General features: G+C 43.2%; 2 protein-coding genes across 3 annotated transcripts; both read right to left on the bottom strand.

The window, feature by feature from the left end:
- Nucleotides 1-3,400: 3,400 nt before the first annotated feature.
- Nucleotides 3,401-11,953, bottom strand: LOC309880727 (UPF0690 protein C1orf52 homolog). Of its 2 annotated transcripts, XM_082765943.1 has the most exons (4): nucleotides 11,667-11,953; nucleotides 11,361-11,568; nucleotides 9,631-9,707; nucleotides 3,401-3,576 (listed from the first exon to the last, which is right to left on the bottom strand). In XM_082765943.1, exons 1-4 carry the CDS (start codon nucleotides 11,928-11,930, stop codon nucleotides 3,562-3,564), a joined length of 564 nt encoding a protein of 187 aa, XP_082622069.1. In that variant the 5' UTR covers nucleotides 11,931-11,953; the 3' UTR covers nucleotides 3,401-3,561. The 2 variants fall into 2 exon arrangements, with proteins under 2 accessions (XP_082622069.1, XP_082622070.1); XM_082765944.1 differs by lacking the exon at nucleotides 3,401-3,576 and having other exon boundaries at nucleotides 4,171-9,707.
- Nucleotides 11,954-14,510: 2,557 nt separating this feature from the next.
- BCL10 (BCL10 immune signaling adaptor) lies at nucleotides 14,511-20,890 on the bottom strand. Its single transcript, XM_082766564.1, has 3 exons — nucleotides 20,779-20,890; nucleotides 16,254-16,542; nucleotides 14,511-15,145 (listed from the first exon to the last, which is right to left on the bottom strand). The coding sequence occupies exons 1-3, from the start codon at nucleotides 20,860-20,862 to the stop codon at nucleotides 14,781-14,783; spliced, it is 738 nt and encodes a 245-aa protein (XP_082622690.1). The 5' UTR covers nucleotides 20,863-20,890; the 3' UTR covers nucleotides 14,511-14,780.
- Nucleotides 20,891-22,473: the final 1,583 nt, after the last annotated feature.

Raw genomic sequence — 22,473 nt, 5'->3', positions numbered from 1 at the left:
TACAAGCTGCGGTGCTGCTGCTCCTGGCACTCCCTCTCCCCCATACTGGACAGGGTCTTCTGGCCCTGCCTCAGGGCACGTGCTAAAATGCTGTAGGTAGGCCTACAGCAGCTGCCCATTCGACTGGGTGCGCACAAGCAGGCAGCACGTCCCATTGCCCGCTGAGTCACCAACCAGCCCATGGCTCATGAAGGCACTCGGTCTGCACCGGCTCTCCTGGTCCCACACACCCTTTGAGGAGGACAACAGAGGTTATGGGGGGACGTGAAGGACTGCTCACTAAGGAGGCACTTCCTTCACTTCTGACAGACGTGAGCCTCACCACTCCCACTGCTCAGAGCCACGGCTGCTGTTACCTCAGAGACAGGCACAGATGGGAGGAGAACCTCATTTCCAGCTATCAGTGTCTCTTTCAGACCTGGTTGATTCTCAGTTTTCACCATTTAGACATCAGCATACTGTAGCTGTTAGAGACAGGACACTGCTGCCTGGGAAGAGTCAGCAACAAAGGAAATATCGACTTCTTGTGCACAGGCAAAAGCAGCAGCGATGCAGCTGCTGCTGTGCGAGGCCTGCTTGTGCTCTGCAGGGAAGTGAAACGGAGCGTACGAAGAAGAGGATGCAAATGCGGTCACTCAGTCACTCTCCTTGTCTCCCATCTCTGATGACACGGAAGACATGCGCTCTCCCTGCCTCTGTATCTCAGGGAACTCCCCAGAAGGCCCTTGGGAAATTCCTTGTCATTCGCTGCACCAAGTCCTGTGGGCATGCAGTACTCAGGAAGCCTACCAGGAAAGGTACCCAGAGCATCAAAGAAAAGGTGAATGATGTATCCTCATCTGACCTTTTCCACTTTTGAGCAAGCAGTGCGGGGTCACTCGTCTAACAAAAAGCATACTGAATGTGACCTCTGTATTTCTCTATGAAAGATACATCCATCCATACAGAAATAGGAGAAAGGGAGGGAAGCTCCAAAGACTTTTAGCCCAGTCAGCAGGGGTGAGCCCCATCATACCAACACAGCCATGGCAATGCAAATGTGTGCATCTCAGGCACTGTTGGGATGCCCATTGTACTGGCCTATACTCTCCCTGCCAGGTTTGCATACAACATGGATATTTTTTAAATACATTCACAAATGTTACCTGAAGCAGAGTTTTTGTTTGCCTGCCAGCAAAGAGCATCTGGAAATGATCAATCTCTCTCTCCACCTTGCCCAAACATCCTCAGGGAGAAATTTATCTTTTAAGACAACTCTATTGCAATAAAAAAAATGTTTTTGCAAGCTTGCAAAATTCAGATGCTAGTAAGTTTTCTAGAGAAGAAAGCATAGGGAGGAGAAAGGGATCCATTCTTTCAAGGAGGAATAAAAACACAAATTGCTTTCCTTACTCTACTGCAAGATATATAACAAGGCTTCAGTCCCTATCAAGGATTAGATGATCAGTGCTATGACCCCTGGCAGCATAAATTCACATGTGATTTATTTCATATACAAAGATTTTCCATTGCCTGTGGTGGGATTCATGCATAGCTGAGCTTCAGAGACACGTCAAGTGCTGCAGCAACAAATGCTGCATCTCTGAGGAGAAGTGTTACCAGTCTGGGTACAATGAAGCAAGGATAAGTGCTTAAACTTACTCTAGTTCTCTTTCTCCAGCATTCCCTGTGCTTAATTAATATCAGAACCACTAATAGGAAAAGAACAAAACCAACAACGACAACAACAAAAAAGCACCATAATCTAAAGCATGGAAAAAGCTAAGTTTAGAAGGCAGTATTGGCATGCATAAAAGCATAAGCCTTGAATCCAATCTGCATACAGTTGTGTTTGTCCCAGCAAGGCTTATTTTGGGCAAGGAGGCGTGTCCCAGAGACAGGGCTGCTCGCAGGGGCTGGCTGTGGCAGCAGAAGCATTCTGGTTTGGGTCAGGAGCATGCTTCTGATGTGACTCTCCCCATCGTCCTCACAGATCATGCTTTGGTTTCAGAGTGCACCAGCTGGATTCCTTTCGGGTGAAACCCAAACCAGAAGATGCATTGCAGGAGTGCAGTTAATGCCCTCCAGCTGCGCCTGGGTGGTGAGGCTATGGGAGCAGAGCAGAGCTAGCCTGCAGCACAGTTTCACATTATAGATACTCTCCTTTTGTGCCAAATGATTTACTGAAAGAAATGTAGCCACAGACTGAAAAGCATCATTGTAGCATGATATCAGAAATAGAATTAAAGTGGTTATACCACATATAGCTTCCCAGCAACCCTATAGTATTGACAAGGAGGGTCAGTAAACCTGCTGATTTTGCAATAAAAACAGAAGAGCTACTTATTCAACAAGCAAAACTCATATGCAATATAACTGAGGAAAACAAACAGCTTTGCAAGATGGAACTGACTTTCTGAAACAGATTAGCAAGTACCAGGAGAGACAATTTCCCAACAACTTTTCCCTCTGGTCCTAAATGTTCAAGTGCTATGTCCCAGTCTGGCATATAAACACAGCACTGATGGAAAATTGTAGAGAGCTTCCTGGGAATTAGTGTTACTGTTACTAAATGTGAGAGCTCTTCAGGATAATTTCTTTGGAACACTGTTTAAATGTGGGACTTCTGCAGAATGAGAAGGAAAAACAAAAAACAAGGTCTGCAAAACATTCCCATCATAAATATGACTGTTTCATTTATGCCCCTCCATGTTACCTACTGAAGGCTGAATTTCAGAGCTGTCAATGAAAACACCTGTGTTGCACCCAGCAGAAAATAGCAAAGGCACGCGTGGAGCTGTAGTTCAAGAGGAACTTCCACCTACCAGGGGACACATTCAGCTCATGGTAACCTGTGCCTTTTAAGCCCATCATATTAGGTATTTTCACAGCAAACAAGATCATTAACTTCCAGTATAGAACCAAAATCCAGTTAAATATTAAATGAGGTCTTTAAATTAAAAAACTAAATACATAAAGTAGATCAGTTCCAACCTCTAGAAGCTCCATTTCATCAGCAACACAGTCAGCAGAAGCCTGCTCCAAGGGAACGTGGTAGCAGTGCATTACCAGGTTGTTTTGACCAGACAAAATGCTCTCAGAAATTGTGTACTTTGCTAAAATTCTGTCATTGAGCTTAGAATTGGTTCATTGACATAAAAAATGTTTTTCTCATGTCTGTGCCACCAGAGAACCAAGCGTAACCTGAGGTAAATCACATTTGGTAGCTCTGAATGTGTCATCCTGAGCCACGTACACCTGTGCTCACAAAGGAGGCCTTGCTCTGAGCAAACACAAGACTAACCCCGGAGCTGCGTGAGAGGGTTATACGATTCCCCAAAATGGAGAAGAAGGGTGTCAATTCCGTTACTCAACTGCATGTTTTTGCTGATTCCTACAGATTCATGAAAGTACTGACTTGCCGAAACTGAGAGCCGTGCTGGTGGTGCTCACTGCACTGCTGCCTTCCATGGAAGCATTGTTTTCCAATGGAGACGTCTGCCAGGAATGGCGTGGGTATGGCTGGCCTGGCCTGGGGCAGGCGGATGGGCTGGATGGCCTTTGCGAAGGCACATGACAGCTTTATTTTTGTAAGTTCTATGAAAGAAGGGAAAAAAGATCTGTAAAACAGCTGCCTAATACTGAGGTTACAAGCATGCCTGTTTTCCTAATAAAACAAGCAGCTTATGATTGCATGGGAAATTACGTAACTAAAACTTTTAAAAGGCAATTCCTCCTCACTTTCTTATTTCCAAGAAATCAGCTTTTCGAGTGGTCTTAAATTTAATCCAACCATTATTATTTCAATTACAGAATGATAAAATCCTTCTTCTTGGTCTTTTTTTTTAAGTTAGAAACTTTGAAACCCACTAATTCGTTTGCCCTCAGAAGAAGTTTGGTATGGTTTTAACCATCCATTATTTTGATACTGATTTTCACTGCTTTGTGGCAGACAAACACACCTGGCTAAAATTGTTTCCCAAATAACTACAGTTTGAAAAGCCTTTGTTGTGACAAAGACAATCTAGAGCAAGTATCAAGAAAGCAACCAAAATAGCTGTGTACTCTTTCAAGAAACACTTAATTCAGGCTGAATCAAAGCAAACCAGGCTCTACAGCATAAAGCAGTACTGCTAAGCGAACAAAAGCACCCTCTACTGGATACATACTTATACAGATACTTTAATTTTTTTCTGTTTGAGAGATGTATACAGTATTTCATTACAATGTCAAAGATCATGAAGACACAGCATATTGAAGCTGTCTCAGAGACAAAGTAAATTTACAATCATCCCAGAGGTGGGCACCAAGGTTCCTTTGAGACCATGCCACTTTCAAGTCACTAATGGCAAGTAAAAACTCGGACCTTGTATAAAAATCAGTATGCCAAACTATTGAACACTATGTTTATAAACAGCCTTTTGCCATCACCCCTGTTACAATCACATTAAATACTATTAGTCTTTGAAACGTTTCAGACATATATAAAGCTCTTAGTTAGTCTCACAATATACATTAGGATTTATCAATCCCAAGGAAGGGATTTGTGCATTTGTTTTAGGAATCTTATCATACCAGACAGGGATCAAAACAAAAAAACTTCTTTATCTCTTTAAGTAACGGTGTTCCTTCCTACAAAAGGAATGAACAAAGTCCCTCACAGCACCAGGTCTGGTTCCTCAAACGCCTCTTATCACAGTGTGGTGGAGAACTTTAACAAAACTGGCCCATACTTTGCTTCCCAACTAAAAGGATCATGAGTACTCTCACTAGGAGCCTGCTGTCGGAGGGTGTTGTTTGTTTGGTTTGTTTTGAGGAGACGTTAATCCTGTGGCTTCGCTTTCACTCCCCATTATACTTTCCTGGGGTTACTCTGTGTTAATCCATTCTGTATTTCTTTTTCTATCAATCCATCTACAGCAGAAACAGACAGTTGGAGAAGTTAAGCAAAGGGATGGCAAATCAGTGTTTGCACCCAAGAACAAGCTCACCTTGTCAGAAGGCAGCACAACACAGAGCACTTGTGTTGTTGCTAACAGCCGCAGCAGAGCAAAGGTGTGATTTATCTTTTGAAACTACCAAGATGAAAGCATTCTAAAGATGAAGAGCACTTCATCTTCTAAATGAAGAGGACTGATAAAAGTATTTGATAAGGATCAAAAATGCTTATCTCCATTCATTGAATTCATTGCATTCTTCTGTCAATCCAGCTCCACAGGTCCTGGCTTCCCTGAAAATTCCTGATTTTTCAGAGGTGCCCTGAAGAAAATAGTTCAAAGGAACCAGAGCATAAACCCATTCCAATCCCTGATGCAACTCCCCCCTCCGAGTCAAACTGATCCAAGTCTACATGTCTATCAGCAACACAAATTCAGTGCACTCATATGAATACTCCCTTTGACCTGTGATACCTCAGGGACTCTATTATGATCTAGTTCTTCACATTTAATCTCCATTCCTCTGTTATTCCCACTATTTCTTGGTTCCTAATTATATGACTACACAAGCTCTGATAAATAGCCCACTGCTACCAGAAGGTTTGTCTCAAGAAGAGAATCATTCACTGAGATTCCGGTGTCTCACTGGAAGCCTCATGTACAACAACAGCATGGCATTTCTCTTGGCAATTTTCTGTATTTTGCCAACCACCTGCTATACAGAAACACTGCTTACATTTCCATTTTGAAAGTTCATCAAGCTCACAGAATGTCTAGTTACTCTCTGCCTCTGGTTGCATCACCCTGTACATTTGACCTTAGTCAGTGCACCCAGAAAACGCCTTTGGCAGTTAACGGAGATAGTTAGATTCCTTAACAAGGTGCCTCCATTCGCCAAGGTGTTTTCTGAACACATCCCATTGGAGTCCTCTTTTTGAGAAGTCTGCAACATGCCTTCTGGACAGTTCTGTGTCATTCTAACATCAAACCTATACCCAAACCAAAAGCACAAACGTCTGTGTCCAACAGTAAAAGGATTGTGGAAAAAAACTGCAAGCTAAGACAGAAACAGTCACAAGAGCCTTTCAAGTCTGAAAAGAAACCCCAAATTGAATCCTGCTGGTGACTGAAAGCATTACAACTTTTCATCCAAATTCTGCCAAGATTTTGCAAGATTGGCAAACCAGCAAATGAGCTTCCTGTCATCAGAGAAATAAGGGTCGGCCAGCTCCACACAGCTCCCATTTCTCTCTGTTGATAAAAAATCCTCCTCCTTTGCTGATTACAGGTTCAAGATAAATTACTCTTTGTGGAACACACTGCATCTCCCTGGCTTCAATTTCAGATTGGCAGCCTGAGGCTTATCACAAACCATTTGTAAATGAATCAGTTCTTCAACAGTGTTCACACGCATCGAGCCCTCACAGCGGAACAACAAGCAGACTGACAGAGGGATGCCTTGCAGCAATCTCTCCATCAGCACTTCTCAGAGGACACACTGCCTGCCATGAAAGCCATTATCCTAAACAGCTGTCATTTTATACTGCCTTGAATATTTCTTCTCTGGATCATCCTGCCTGTCTTGGAGAGCTACATTATGTGGCTGCTATTATGCCAGCATCTGGAGGCAACATGTGTTCATTGCACATAAATTGCCTTCCAGCCACCATTTTTCTACTCTTGATAATTTTTTTAGAGAGAATTCAAATCAAACTTGTAGGGACTTTTCACTGCCTTCCTTCCCTGTTACACGTAATGATCCTCATCACATTTGATTCATGGTAAAAACAATGCAAATGATGAGTTAATAGTGGGCTAATGTTTAAAGCCAAGAAAACACATTTGTAAGCAGGAATGTCTGTTCCCTGTCACTGTCTCCTCTTGAAAGAGGATCTGGGATAAAGTGTTCTCTAGACATTTTTTGTACTGAGCTATCAGTTTAAGTTTAGTAAGTGTTCACTTATGCACTTCACAGATCCTGTTGCAGAGTAGCCAAATTTTCATTATGAGCTGCCCAAAGCTAGCTTTGCTTTTCAGCTTTTCATCTTCCCCTCTTCAACTTTTGAATCAAATGGGGAAATCTCATTGCTCATTTCTTTGCACTTGCCCGATCTGCTTCTCTCAAGCACTGTATCATTACCAAACTTTCGTGTTTTGCAAATCAATGTCACTCCTCCTAATCATCCAAAAAGGACACACAGGAAACAGTCCACTCTCTGCTCTAGGCTTTTCTGTACACCCAAGAACACTTCTGACTTGCTTCAGTAGCTGCAACTCCAGAACTTCCCTGGACAGAAGCATCTCTACCATAAAAGCCCTCCAGCAACAGAAGTTCACCCAGGTAACTCCACCTCATTCAGGCTCTCAGCCTTGTTTCAGATGTCTTAAGAAAAAGACAAATAGTTGCTTTTACCACGTGTCCTGAATAGGGATGCTGCCATGGTCACTGCTTACAATGGAGTTTCCCTAAGCGTGTAAATAATACAATTCATCATTCTTCTCCTAGATTAGCCATGCTGGTTTTCTCCATGGAAACTGAGTATCAGATGGTGCTAGCTTCAAGACAACCGGATACCCCATGTATCATGTTATCTGAAAACAAATGGCGTGATTAGCATGGTAACTTCCTGAGCTGCGATGTAGAATAGCAGAGCACACAATGCAAGGACAAAAGCCTCCTTGGTCATGGCAATTGTGGGAATGCATCCTATTTCCAGAGGCAATGGCATTAACCTCCAGCTGTAACACTCTTCAAGTAGCACATCAGTAGCAGACATTACTACTAGAAGTTTTTTGAATTGGGCAGTCCATTAAACCCTTTACTTACATCAAATCCCTCAGATATCAATATTTTTTTCCACTCAACCCACATAAACCTGGAATATGTTTGGTACATACAGGCAGATTTCTCCAAAAGTATCTGACTAGACAAGGTAACATGCAATTTGCTGCCTGGCCACAAGCTGAACCTTTGAGAAATTGACCTAGTAACTGATTTGCTTATGCCAAAGGGAGCTTGCTATTATTCCCTGCTCTTAGGTCTCTACATCAACTATAGCATAAATTCATTTCCACTAACAAAGGAGCATAAACACTATTTTTTACTGCATTCTCTGAGGACTCTAGCGCCTTCAAGCTAGCAATATCAGGACAGCAGATACAGAAAAAAACAGATCACAGAGAGCCTTTTCATTCAGAGAGGTCGTACTCAACACTCAAATGCTTGATCTCAAACAAAAGCTAGAGAGCAGCTGCGTTAGTAGCTTATGGCAATCTGCTATGATGACCTAAACCTGCATTACAAGCATGGGGACAGGTATTCATTTAAGAGAACTGGTATGCAATAGATGGTAACTTTTAGATAAAATTTCATGCACAATTACTAGGATATTGAGAAATTTACAGTAGCTTTCTAGGAAAAAATGAAGTATGGACATATGAGTATAGTCCCTCAACTGACCAAAATATCTGAACAGAACTGAACAGATATCTGCAGTTCCTGAACAGATGCCCTGTGCTGGCTCCCCACCTAGTACAAACTCCATTTCAGCAGAGGATAAATGTGACTGCTGTGCAGGGCTCTTGACTCCACCTGGAACTCAGCAAGATCATTATTAAGCAAGGTTTCTCCTTGCAGCAATTAGGAAAATAAAAAATATCAGTGTTTATACTGATTGCTTAATTACATACATTTCAGTCAGTAGGCCTAATCTCACTAGACACTTCCCAAGGTACAGATGCTTTAGTTGACATCAAATCCATGGTAACCCTCCCTTTCCTCCACAAGTTTGCTGTTACTTTTTCATATACAGACCCAAAACTTCACGTGGCAGCACATCACAAATGCAACATGCAGTCTGTAATACTTTAAGAAGCTTAACTACAGCTAGGACTGAAGTAGATACAATTTGACAGCAGAGACTGTCACAGCTTTGCCTTAATATTTTTCATGTAAATATACAGTTGCTATTTTCAGTTTTAGGAATAATACTTCAGATGCCTCAATTCTTTTATCGCTTAGATTCATGTTTCACTGATGCAGATCACATAACATCACAATCAATCATCCGATATTAAACTCTATTTTTAGGTCCACGTTGCAGTTTGCAGTTGTATTTTTATTACAAACAAAACTGTGAGGAACCTGTTGAGACATTAGAGATACAGCACCAAAAAGCATACAATGCGGAATCCATCCCTCCTATTCATCAAGCATGCAGTGCAATACTTATACCACAGATGTTTTCAAACATAAGATTTATTCCAGTGGCTTATTTACAGTCTTTACACAAATTCCAAAACAGCCTTATTAAAACATGTCACAGTATAATACCCAAAGAATCTTTAGTATACGCTCCTTTATGAAAGGCTTTGACACAATGGAAAGATCAATTAAGAAAAGCTCACCTTACCAGGTTTCTTGACAAATGAAATACCAGGAAACCCTGTAACCTGCACAAGTACCCACCACAATGCTTTAAGACGCCTCTTTTAAATAAACTGGTTTAAATTTTGTTTAGTAGCTGAGTTCCTATTGCAACACTGTCCATGGAGTTTTGTGCTTTCCAAAAGGCAAGCATACTGCTGAAATACGATTCCCTACCCAACAGGAGAGAGGAATTCAGTAAACATGTATTTGTTTCCCATTCCAACAGAGGAGTCCAAGTTCATTGAAATTCTCATTATAGTGAAATCAAGCATACTCTGCTTATACCTTCTTCCTCTTTGTGTGCTCCCCAGAGTCTAGTTTACGTTTCTTAGCAGAAGCTGGTTCGTCGTCTTTTTCATCATCTTTAAATAAAAAGACAGAATTAATCCAAGTCAGCAAAACCAGTATTTTTGTCTTAAACACCATACTCATCGCAGAGCAACTGACTTAGCCACACCCAAGATGCCTGGAAAAGAGACACAGTAATATTAACTGACAACATCCTCATTTTTGGAATGTGGACAAGACGTGGTCAGAATAGGATTGATTTGCTGCTTTAACTACCAAGGATCACAGAGTATAACTAAGAAAAGGCCTTGTTATGCTAGATAATATGCTCTGCAGTACCTGCTTCTAAAAAAATATTATTTGAATAGATGTGGTAAAAAGCTAGGAAATACATTTTAGAAGCAGAAAGTAAAGTCAAGGTAAATTAATAATTTATCTTTTTAGTTTCTGGGTGAAGCCTAAGAGAAAAGAAGCGTGGAGGAAAAATAACAGCATAGAGAACAAATAGAGCAAGACAGAGATAAAATAACAAAGGAATGTAGAGAACGAAAAAGTGCAAGAAAGCAAAAAGAACAAAATTTGTTTGCAAAAGGTTTGCTGAAAACTTAACTGGTCAATCAAAACACTATTGTACGTTCTAGAAGTCCAAAACTTCTTCTTCTAGTTTTGTTCTCTTGTTTGTCATTGGCTGTTCTCTTTCTCCATTAGTTTGTTGTTTTGTTCTATTTTTGTTAAATAAAATAATTTCTTCCATCTCTCAAATATTTCTTTCTGTATTTCCTAGATTACCACTAGTGTTTGTTCCACGATTAACAGTGAAAAGGACGGTAAGTATTTTCTTCAGTAATCTGTCACTTGCATTTTATTTATTTTTTTTTAATTTCCACCTTGGACCCCAAGTTTTGCAAACATTATAAAAATAATCTGACCTGCTGCTCAAATGCATCTGCATCTAGGGTTGAGACAAAAGTATTAAAAGCAGCTCTCACTCCTCTTTGTATTCCAGGAAGTCCTGAGCCTCTTGGTCTCTCATAACTGCTGCTCTATAATGCCTTTTAATCATTCCCTGCTACCACTAACGACAATGGAAGGGGATCAGAGAAATTCCTGATGGGTCTTCGTTGGTTCCAGGAACCCCAGAATATGCTGTACACACACTGAACTCGGTTACCATCACTGCAGCCAGTTACTGCTCTGCCCTTGAGCAGCTGCAGACGTAGAACAGGCCAGCAGAATTTTCTCTGAATTAGTCAGGAACAGCTCCGGTCACAGGCTACTCACAGAAACCACGTGCCGGCAATTCTGCTCTTTATGCACACAAATTTGAAGCACGTGTCTGTGCAAAGCACACCAGGTCTGCACAGGAAAGGAACAGATTGCAAACCATGCAAGAGCATCACTTGTTACGTGTTTACGACAGGAGATAGCACGTTTTGAATAAGCCTCCAAGAACTTGCAAGTTTTAACCATGGAAGCCTTCAGACGTTAACAGTTTCAAACCATCTCCTGTCAAGTTCAGTTCTCAGTACTGTACGTAACACTATGGTTTCAGTTAACCTCTCTGAAGCTACGTACTTATTAAGTTACCTTACATTTCTGCAGACAAAGGGAATTTTTGCCAAGGCTTTCTGCACCAGCTCCCTGCATTATGACAGTGCCTCAGGGAGGGGTAGGAGAGCACTGGCACACCCGAGGGCCACCAGCAGGGTGTCCTACATGCGCCCTACCTGACTCGGGGGGCTCCTGCTCCTCGTCCGGTAAGAACCTGGCCTTGCCGGCCTGCCGGGGCGCATCGTCGCCGTTGTCCTCATAGATGTTGGACCACTTTATGGCCATGTCGACGGCAGGTGGCGGCGGGGGCTTCTTCTCGGGCGGGCTGTACACCTCCGGCGGGGGCACGGCGTTGTTCCTCCACACCTTGAACTCCCGGGGGGGCTGCGGAGAGAAACACGGCGCCCGGGGCTGCGGCGGGACCCCGCCGGCCCCCAGCAGCCCCGGGCTCCCCGCCCGGCCCGGCCCGGCCCCGCCCGTACCTCCTCGGGCGCCCTGAGGACGCGGCTCTCCCAGTCGATCTGCTTGTTGAGCGGGTTGTAGAGGAAGGCGGGCGGCTGCGACACCTCCCGGAACAGCTCGTCGGGCGGCGGCAGCCGCGGCCGGCTCCCCGGGCTGCCTTCCGCCGGCGCCGCGCCGGCCCCCGCCGGGCTCTCGTCGGCCGGGGCCTCGTCGGCCTCCGAGTCGGAGCTGGAGCTGCCGTAGGCCGCGAAGAAACCCAGCGGGTCCCCTCCCTCCGCCGCCATGGCGGGGCCTGCGCCGCCGCACGGCCCGCACGGAAACCGGGCCCGCGCCCGGGGTTCCGGCCTGAGGCGGCGGGCGGCGGGCACGGCCCTGACTGACAGACTGACCGACCGACAACCAGCGGTTTCTTCTAAAAGAGCAGAGGGCTAGGAAGCAGCCTTTGAGTATAATACGATAAAATTCCTCGCTGGGAATTATTAAACTGTGTCCAGCTGATCTCTCGCCTTAAATACCATGGAACATAAGAAACCCTACACACAGTACAAGGATAACAAGCACTGAAGTCCCCACAACACTTAAGAATCCTTTTGAGTTACGCTGCTCAGTGCACAAAGGTTTTCTTCTCCCTCACTAATCAAAGATGTCTTGAGACTGAAGTAACTATATGCATGGTCAGAAGCAACACTTCTCACATCTTTACAAAGTGGAGCAATCAAATAATTTTTTAAAAAAATCACAAGAATCTGGTTAGCAATACTAGTCATGAACCACAGAATCTGTAGTTAAGGAGAACGAGGTCTTCATCCCATACGCACATCTTCCCTACACACTGCTCTTGAATGCAGTACTACAGACACCAGTGTTTCACACTGTCTGTCTTTCCCCCAGAGACAAACCTCTCTAAAAAGAGAACAAAAGCCTCCCTTCACATACAAAACCAAAACCCCACATCCAGACACTGGCATGAACTGCACTTAGAACCTATACATTTTAACAATGATAAAGGCAGACAGAAAACAAGCAATTATACAAAAGAGTTTATTCCAAAAGTTGTGATAAAAATATATTTTTTTAAAAAATGCACCTTGCAAACATTGGTAAGATAATACATTCATTTAAAGTCTCAGGTTAACAGGCTCCGTTGCAGGAGTAATCCCTGTACAGGCAGGCCTACTGCACACTGTGCTGTGTGGCAGGCAGCAGTGGAAGTTCTGATTTAGAACTGCAATGCAGTTTTTACCTTGAGCTGATGCTCTTTCTGTTAAGGCCAAGTTTGCTCTCCCTCCCTCTCTCCCCTCTATTTACAAGGATCCAAGAACAAACCCAAAACTAAGCTTCTAAGGAGGTTAAAACAAGGAGGGGAAAAAATGTTTGAGAACACAAATGCAATTCAAGTGGTTTACAGTGAACAAAGGGACATTTAAACAAATTTATATACATCCAGAGTACATGCAACTACAGTTCAAGTTAGTGAAAGAGAGATTTACGCCTACCCTCCAATTCATGTTAGAGAGCAAGATTTTGCTTGCATTTAGGTACCTAAATCCCAGAGTGCCTTCTGTACTGAAGTTTCATTTAAAAGCATTTGCACCATCCTGACAGTCTATCACCTTAGATGCATACCAGAAAATCAAGGATTTTAAACACTAAACAGAAGCCCACATCTTTAGCAAATGTAAGCTATTTACATTCTGAATACAGAGTATAATTGAACAGTGGAGTTTATTTTAACCTTCCAAAACCATAGCAATCATGAAATAAAAATTTAGAGAGGCCTTCTGCAGGACCCCAAAACAAGAGCACAATTTAGGGTTATTGCCCTAAATTATTAACCTGGCTTTGAATTTGAATGGAATGATACAGTTACAGAACTGCATAAGAGCCCAAATAATTTAAACCTTAAATACAAACCTAACTTTTGATATACTAAAAATACTGAAGTGTAGTTTTGCAGAACATAACTGTACACATTTCCAAGGAAGAGTTTGTCTTTGTCTAGTAATTTTAAAGTGATTAAAGGCCACTTTCATAAAAAGATTTCAACTCAAGAGCAGAGTATGAGAGCAATATTTCTTGACACAATATAACATGCTATATGAGAACCTTCCCATGCTCAAATGGTTAAAATACCTTTGACTAAGCAATTTGAAATGTAAACGTGTCTATCTGCCTCGAGGAGTAGATATCTTAAGTGCAACATTTCCAAGAATCCTGCAGTTAAGGATGCTTTCCTGCTACACGACTCCTCTACTTACCTACTGGGACAAAATATAGAAGCATTAGTCCTTAACAGTATTATACAACAGCAGTTTCTCATAGCCCACATGATGTGGTTACAGCAGTTTACTTTCCTTTTCCAATATTAATGAGAATTTATATTTAAAGTGCATCTCAAATCACAAATCTCTAAATAATATACAAGAATAATATGCTAAGGCTTGTGGAAGTATACTCGCTAGCTCGCATCACTGTGATGCTGAGTGCCTTTCAATGTACTGGTAGACAAAAAGTTAAAAAAATAAGAGACTTCTTGCAAATACGCATAGCAACAGATTTGGTCAGATGTGTTATTTGCAAATGGAAATACTTTTTGCACATAACATACATACATGGAGGACAGACTTTATCCTACAGAGAAGTATTTAATTTGGCAAATGAGGTCAAGCTTTTCTGCAAGCGAGCTAAAGCTTTTAGTTCAGGAAGCTAACTTCAATACTTTCAATACTCAGTACTTTTCCTAACCACCTTTGCTTTTCACCTGTCACAGAAAGGCTAAGAACACCAGGTTTGTTACTTACTGTTCTGTAAACTGCAGCTTAAGTGTCTGCAACTAAACACAAAATCTTAAATATATTGGTTAAAAAAAAAAAAAAAAAAAAAAAAAAACCCACAAAACTTTGCTGGTGTAGTATCATGATTTTTTTTTTCTAATAAAAGCTTCCTAAGTAACATGAAATCAAGCAGCTAGAGTCACCTGATTACAAAAAAAAATATGTTAAAACAGTAAATAGCATGGACTGTTTCCTCTGATTTCACAAACTAACAGTTTCAAAACTTTTTTTTTACCCTTATAAGACATCACATGCTGTTTCAGTACCCTTCGGATGAATAGACAAAAGTCACTAAGTTCACTAAGGTTGAAGAGAACGTGATCTCAGAGGCAAAAAGCAATTGTCACTTGAACTGTTAGATGGTTCTTGCTGTTCTGACTGGAGCTCTGGTGGGAGAGGGGGTGCTCCGGGGTCTCCAGGGCCTGGAAGGGTGGCTGAGAAAACCACACTCTCTGCATTTCCCGTCTCTGCAATTGGCAAATTCATGGAATGAAGAGAGACAGCAGACATAAACGCAGCAGTGCTATAATCTTCTTCTGGGTGATGCATCTGGGTTGATTCTTTATCTTTTGTTTTATCAAAAAAATTAGATTCATCAGAATATGATCTAGAAAGATTATTTGTTCCTTCATACAGCGAGGTCATGCAGGTGCTGCAGCTCAGACCTAAGACAAAAACAAACAAACAAACAATTTAATTACAATATGATGCACTCTTAAAACTGATTTAGCATCAGTAACATTGTCAAAGATCAGTTGTCTATAATTTGAACCAACCATCCTTTTCATCTCACCTGTGACGTCCAAGTAGTTGTGACAAATTAGAAAATACATGCAGGTCATCTCATCAGCCACGGGAATGATTTCTCTATGTCAGCTACTAGTTGACAAAGCACACTGTAACTTAAGCTTCGCTTTAGGATGTCATTTCTATAGGCAGCCTGAACTATCTTTCAATAGACTTTTCTCACTGTATTCTTCAAAGAACCTTTTAAAAGCTTCAGCCACATTGTTCTGCTCCAAACTGGACTGCTTTTGAAGGCTGCTCCACTTGAAGCCAGAGAAAACTTCAGACCTTTCATGACTAGGGTCAAAAACGTACCTTCTTCCTTCTTTATTTCTCTTTAGGTGGGTGTGGAAGGGGAAGTAAGGTTTTTGGTTTAGAAAGCTTATGCTTTCTTTTTCCGCCTTCAGATGTGAATACATAGAGCAACTTCAGTTTTCTGTGTCAGCAAAACTTCTGATTGTATGAAGCAATACATTCAGAGTCTATTTTTAATTTTTGCACTGAAAGCATTTGGGGAAAATTCCCCTCAATATTGCATTTGTGGGCTTATCCTCTGCTGAGGTGCAGAGTTGAACAAAACCCAAGCATCCTGCCACTGCAGTAAAGAGAAACACAAGATGGAAGATAACCACTTATTTTGCGTTCTGAATTAGAACCTCATAGAAAGCAAAACTGAAGTGTGAAAAAAGACTTATCCATCAGAACAAAACAGTATGTTTGCGGTTTTCCCCCCCTCTCCCCATTTTGTTATTTGTGTTCAGATAGTAAAGAGGCAGAGCTATCTGCCTGATATTTGCCTGATATGCCCGAGGTATCGTCCTGAGATTTTAAACCCAAACTGAGGCAGTTTCCAAGAACACTGTCCCAAACACTAGAGAAAGGAAAAAAATATGTAATAAGAAACACGGATTGAACAGTGCGAGTTTTATTTTGCAGACCCTCAAAATAAAATTTTTATCTTAGATGATTTTATTATAAACTTCTTACCTTTGAGAGCTTCAAGTTTTTCATTTTTGACTTTCAACACTACGTCAGTTATCTTTTGTAACAGAAAGTTTTGTGTTCTTTCTCGCCTGATAGACTCAATCAAAGCATCCAGTCCCTTTGGGTTTTCTGCTAAGTAGTCCAACAACTTCCCAGTTTTTTTCCTGCTGGAAGATCGAGAAGAGATCTCTTCTGTGTCCTCTCTGGTGAGTATTTTCTTTGAACGTAGGTAATCAAAGTGTCTCTCAGCTATAATCTTGTCACACAAGTAAGGTCGCATCCTTTCTAAAGCCTGAAAAAAACAAAACAAACCAGTATCAGCCGATCTTTCAATTCATTTAGAAGCCTTTATTAAAAATCTTTATGATTTTTTTTACAAGTTAGTCAAGCAGTTTTTAAAGCTGCCACCACGTTACCTAGGGGAGAATTTTCTCAGTGCAGCTGTGTAAAAAAAAAAATAAATAAATAAAATCAAAGCATTTTAATTTACCTATCCTTTTCAGGAGTTTTCCTTTGAGTGACCTGTGAGGTTTTAATGCATCTTAAGTAATTAAGGCAGATATTTACTGAAAATATTACATTAGGTCTATGATTATCACATTTCAGAACAGCCACCAAGTAAAAATGAAATTAAACACAACAGCAACTACTTATTTTGCCTACATGCATACCCACTCTCCCCATTTTACTACCCAACTGCAACATTTTCATATTATCTGTATCCCAGAGGCCCAACTCCATGGCACTGCTGTTATTGATGTTTTCTGTACATTGAGCAGAGCAGTCTCAGAGCAACAGCATGTATACTCACTGTTTAAAAGTTTTATTAGACAGACACCTCTATTTGAGTTCACCAGCATCCACAATACCTGTGCTTTCTTTCACAGATGTACCTACTCTCAACAACTTTACTGGCTGCTTTTTCTTTATCAATCTGCTTTCTGATGGTTTAAGATTTTATATTGAACACCTGCAGCACCCTGTACGCTTATGACACACTGCAATGACTCCTGAGAATTAGCACATCTCTGAGGACTCTGGCAGAAGTAAAATGCCTCCCCCCTGCAGCATAACTTCAGCTACCAAGTGTCAGCTGGTTGCTTAATCCTCTCTGTAACCAGAAAAAGAAAAAAAAGGAAAAAAGCGGCAACAATCTGCCCTGGGAGCGGATTCCATCCATTGTCTACAGACCCTCGCATGCAGTCAGTTACCACGGGGCACGATAAAGCAGAGAAGTCTGTTCCAAGCCCTTCACATCCTCAGGAACTGCAACACGTTGTATCCCGTCCCATTCCCTCTGTTTCTCCCTGCAGAGATGTGCCATCCTTCTAACCGCATGCAGGTAGAATGTGATTACCAGTTTATTTTGGAGGTAATTTAGAGGAGCAAAGTCACCACTTTGAATTCTTCTTTGTAAGATCCTGTGTCCTCTCTTACACTGACGGGTTTATTCAGACATCTGGCAAAGAAAGCAGTGACCTCCACCCCCCTTGTTCAAAGGGTCCGCACAAGCACCTCCGAAGCGTCAATGACATTCACCGTATTTCAATCTGCACATTAAGAGGCCTGCTTGGTGCCAGCAGTTTAACAGAACTAATGCCTGCCTTCACAACTCTGCTTTCAATAACCAATCAACTGCTCTATGAAGATGAGAGTCACAAGTATCTTTTTACTTGAAAAGCACACTCTGTGTAACACTGCAGAATCAGCAGGTTCCCTTGCCAACAATTTTCCCTGTGAAGAAATACACAAGTCAGATACACACTGGCTGAAAATTATTGATGTGAAAAAACATTCTCTCCTCTCCTCCTGAAGTTGCCTCATTTGATTCAACAAAGGTAAATTATTTGAGAGCTACAAGGAAAAAAAACACCTTTACATTTGAGAGATGCGGTAAGATGAAAAGAAACAATCACAACTTTTTTCCCAAAGAAAGTCTTCCAATATCCTCTTGCTTTTCAATTATATCCCATGAAAGCAGCATGAAGACAACTTTGCTTTAAAGGAATTTACTAGCTCAATAGAACTGCCTGGCATCCTGTGCTGTGGAAAACACCAATAACTCAATTAAAGAAAAAATTTCTGGACTGCTTCACTAAGCACGGCAAAGGAAGAATGGAATGTGCTCTTGTAGTTTTCTGCTCCTAGAGGTCCAACAAAAGCAAGCCATCAATAAACAGCCTGTGGTTATGCAGTTAAAGGAATAATCAGGAGGGCATGCAAGGAAGAGAAAGGAAAGCTGCTGGCAGCAGACCACCACCAATGAATACAACACAAAACCCGAACCCCAAGGGCGCGGCTGCAGGGTGCCTAATTCAGGCTGTGGGCAGCTCCCTGTTCCCACCCTCACTCCAGCTCTGGCAGCTGAGAGGATCCATCAACGGAGCGGGTTAGTTACCTGCCCCCGTGCTGGTGCAGCGGACTGGGAGGAACAGAAAAGGGCAACAGCACAACTCCCACCATTTTTCTCTGCCATCAAGTATCCAAGTGGAACAGGCCCGTGCTTGCTTGGCTATGAGTGTTGGGAGCAGTGCGGCATTCTTTCACTTCCCATAAACCTCTTCCTACCACCAAGGGGGATCAGTCACAACCAACTCAAAAGCAGAAGAGTCAGTATGTTTTTCAGCATTAGAAGAATATAGCAAGCTGTTACTCAATTGAACGACTACAGTGTTTTGACTAACATTGCTCTGCAATGAGTCTTACGCTGCATGAAGTGCACCAGTCCTGAATTCCCCTCTGCACTGTCCTCAGAGGGTAACAGTTTGTCAAGGACAGGAAGGACAGAGCACAAGCATTAAGAACCCTTTGCTCTGTATGGATGTGTTTGCAGGGCTCACTGCCCCCTTCCCAGCTGGAGGAGGTGAGATTCCAACCTTTACAATTTCTCCTCAAGACAAGTTTACCCAGAGCAGACCACCCCTGCAAGCCAGCTGAGGTATGCTGCCACACCACACACTGAGAATTCCTGCTCTTGCATCACTTCCCTTCCGCAGTCCACTTTGTAAGGAATAGAAGGAGGTAACACAGGGTAAGGTCACCTCAACTCTTCCCTGATGTGACAAAACAGTAGGGAGAGGGTACAGAAAGTTTTGGGGAAAAATATTTCAGTGCTAGTTTACTTGATCTCAGATACCAAAGCAAATCCTGACAGTACTTGTGTGGTTGTAGCAAAAGACAGCAGAAACTGCCTGCATACCCTACAAAAAACATACCATGTTTTAATTACTTTAACATACTCAACCCTAAGCAAGCATGCCTTCAGTTTCACAAAGATAACACCTATATCCAAGAAGAAATAAAGCTTTAACACAGCACCCTGGTTTTGATGGCTTTAAGATTGGTGCACAGAGCAGAATATAAGTAGCAATGCAGACAGAATATAAAACATTTTAACCTAGCCTGTGGTGCTAAAATATTTCATTTAACCTAGCCATCTATGTGACACAGCTGTCAGTGATGAGCAATAACCACCTGACAATGCACGTGATGAAATACAAGCACAAAAGAAATTATGCACAAATATATTTAACTACCTGACTTTTTTAAACCTAGGATACAGAGATTTGCATTTTATTTTAACAAAAGCATCAGTTTGAGTGACTTGAAGCAATCCACCCTCTTATTTTAAGTGTAACCTACAAGAAGATTGCTTATTGATGCTAATTAGCAGTTAAACTTTTGTTACAGCTATGCCTTCATAATGATTAGTTGGGTCTACACCATATCCGATACCCTAGCTGCCTTGTTCGTTGTTTAATCCACTGGAGGCACAGACAACTGTTCGTTCAGTTATGCTCACACATCTTGCCATGCAATGTACAGCAGTGTTGTGCAGACTGCAAGAAGAAACCAATGCCTGGCTGGATCTCCAGCTCATCCTGACAAGGTTACTTGGCCAAAGCCACCTGCACAGCTTTGGAGCAGCTACAAGAGCTTACAGTGAGCAATGAACCTCCCTGAGACGAGGATCTCTGCAGTCAGGTTTATTGTACTGTGTTTTGATGACAAACCTAGTGTTATTTGTTACTACCCAGTATGTTACCACCAAGTCCTCAGATTACTGTGGGAGACTGTAAGATTGGAGCCTGAAGTGACACAGATGGACTTTTGTGAGCATCAGCTATGAATACAGTCAGTAGCTCAGACTGATTTAGATAACGTTACACAGATGGTCTGATTTAACATTTTTTTTTCCCTGTAACATCGGGATGCTGCCTACTGCAGCGTTACCCCGCGGCTCTACAGAAGCAAGCAGTAACTTGCAAAACACACCTCACAGAGCCGTGACAAAGCTTTTACAGAAAATTCCATACACGTAATGGTACCAAGAAGCCAGAACTCAGCTCAGCTCTGTAACGAGTTGGCAGACGACGTGACAGCAAAATAAATCACACAAAAGGCCCGGGGGGCGGCGGGGCCGTGAGGGGAGGCCCGGCCTCACCCTGCCCTCAGCGGCTCGGCCCTGCTCGGGCCGCGCCTCCCGCTCCCCGCCGCCCGCGCCGCCCGGTGCCGTGCCGCCGCTCACCTCCTTTTTCACGTCGGCCATCTCATCCTCCGTCAGCGGCCGCCCCGCCGCCGCCGAGGCCGGCCCCGACCCCGCGGCCTCCATCGCGGAAGCCGCTGCCGCGGGAAGCCGCCCCCGGCACCGCTTCCGACCCAGGCTCCCCGCCCCGCCGGGCGTGCGCGGTGGCAGCGCCCCGCGGCTGATGGCGGCCGGGCAGGGGCAGGGGGCGCGGCCGCAGTCACCGCCCCGCCCGCACGAGATGGCGGCCGCGCGCCGGGCCGCCTCAGGGAGCAGGGGCTGAGGGTTGCCCGCCCGCTGCTCTCGGCTGCGGCACCCCCGGGACGGCTCGCCCCGGCCCCGCTCTGCCTTGCCAGTGCCGTGCTACGCGAGGTGTGACCGTGCTGGTGTTTGCCTCACGCTGCCGGTTGATCCGGCTCCCTAAAAAGCACGTTGGTTCTGCTCGTAACACTTACACACACACAGGGGATGTTCACCCTTCTTACCTGGCCCAGAGCGTTAACATCAGTCCCAAAATGGCTCAGCAAGGTTTCAGGTGTGTGGAGCTCCCAGTGAGGTGGCTGTGGCACAGCTGAGGCAGAGGCCAGTGCCCCCCAGCTCCCGGCTCTATCCTTGTCCATTAAACCAAATGCCTTCTGGCTCCTTCCTTCTCTCCAAGGCGAATGTTACTGTAGGCTTCGCTGGCTCCCTACAACACTCTGATAAAAATAACTGTTGTGCATTCTGGACCTAGATGTTATAAATGAAGTCTCAATTCAATCTGAATTTAGTAATATTTATAAAAGACGTATTTATGAAAGGTATAAAAGGCAAGTAAACAGTGCTGGGTGTGCGGGGAGTCTACGCTCCACCAACACACACACATGAACATGAAACATTCTAAATATATAGAACATTGCTTTTACATACTAAACCCGAGTATGCCTACACATACGTACAATCAGGAAAGGTAACAAACAATCCTTTAAGTTCCATGACTTAACATGTTGTCTCTATTTTCCGTTCCTTTTCTTAATTACAAACAAGTCTCCATTTTCCATTCCTTTTGAACAATATGTCTTGCTTTACTTGGTCTTTGGGCCTTATGTATCCCGTTCTTCCCGAATCGAAGAAAAACATACCCGTCTCCTTTTCAAGGCCAATAATCCTGGGTCAAAAGGCACGTCCAGGTCACCAGGGGGCGTAACAGCAAAAGCCTTCGATGGCTGTAGCAGCAGAGGGGCCGATGGTGTAGCAGTTGGATCAGTAAAGGAGCCCGCAGCTCCCTCACTGTCTGGCAAACCACACGTTTCTGACTGTGGTCCCACAGGGCTCTTTAAGGCCTCAGAAACTGCTCGCCAGGTGCCGAGAAATTCCACTGCAACCTTGTCATTTTTAGTTGCAGAGTCCCACACCTTGACCTCAATTTGGTCCCATAATTCAGGATCGCAAACTGTCCGACTGTTAATAAAGAGAATAAACTGTAAGGTTACCAGGACAGTCTTTGTTTCTAAGGACGTATGATTCCCCATAATGCCCGGCTGCTTACCAGCGAGGGGCAGTTGTGTGCGTGGGTCTGCTTCTCTCAGCTTGAGCTTCTTCCCAGCTCCGGTGTGCCTATTTCCAGTGACTTTCAGTACAAGCTTCTCTGAGTGGTTTGCTGAGTCTGGCTGAACCTATCTTCATGAGGCAATCAATGTGCCTGCTCCCGTCCTGGTG

This window comes from Aythya marila (assembly GCF_965140915.1).
Source record: "Aythya marila genome assembly, chromosome: 8".
Classification (NCBI taxonomy): Eukaryota; Metazoa; Chordata; class Aves; order Anseriformes; family Anatidae; genus Aythya; species Aythya marila.
This window is presented reverse-complemented; position numbering and strand designations above follow the sequence as displayed.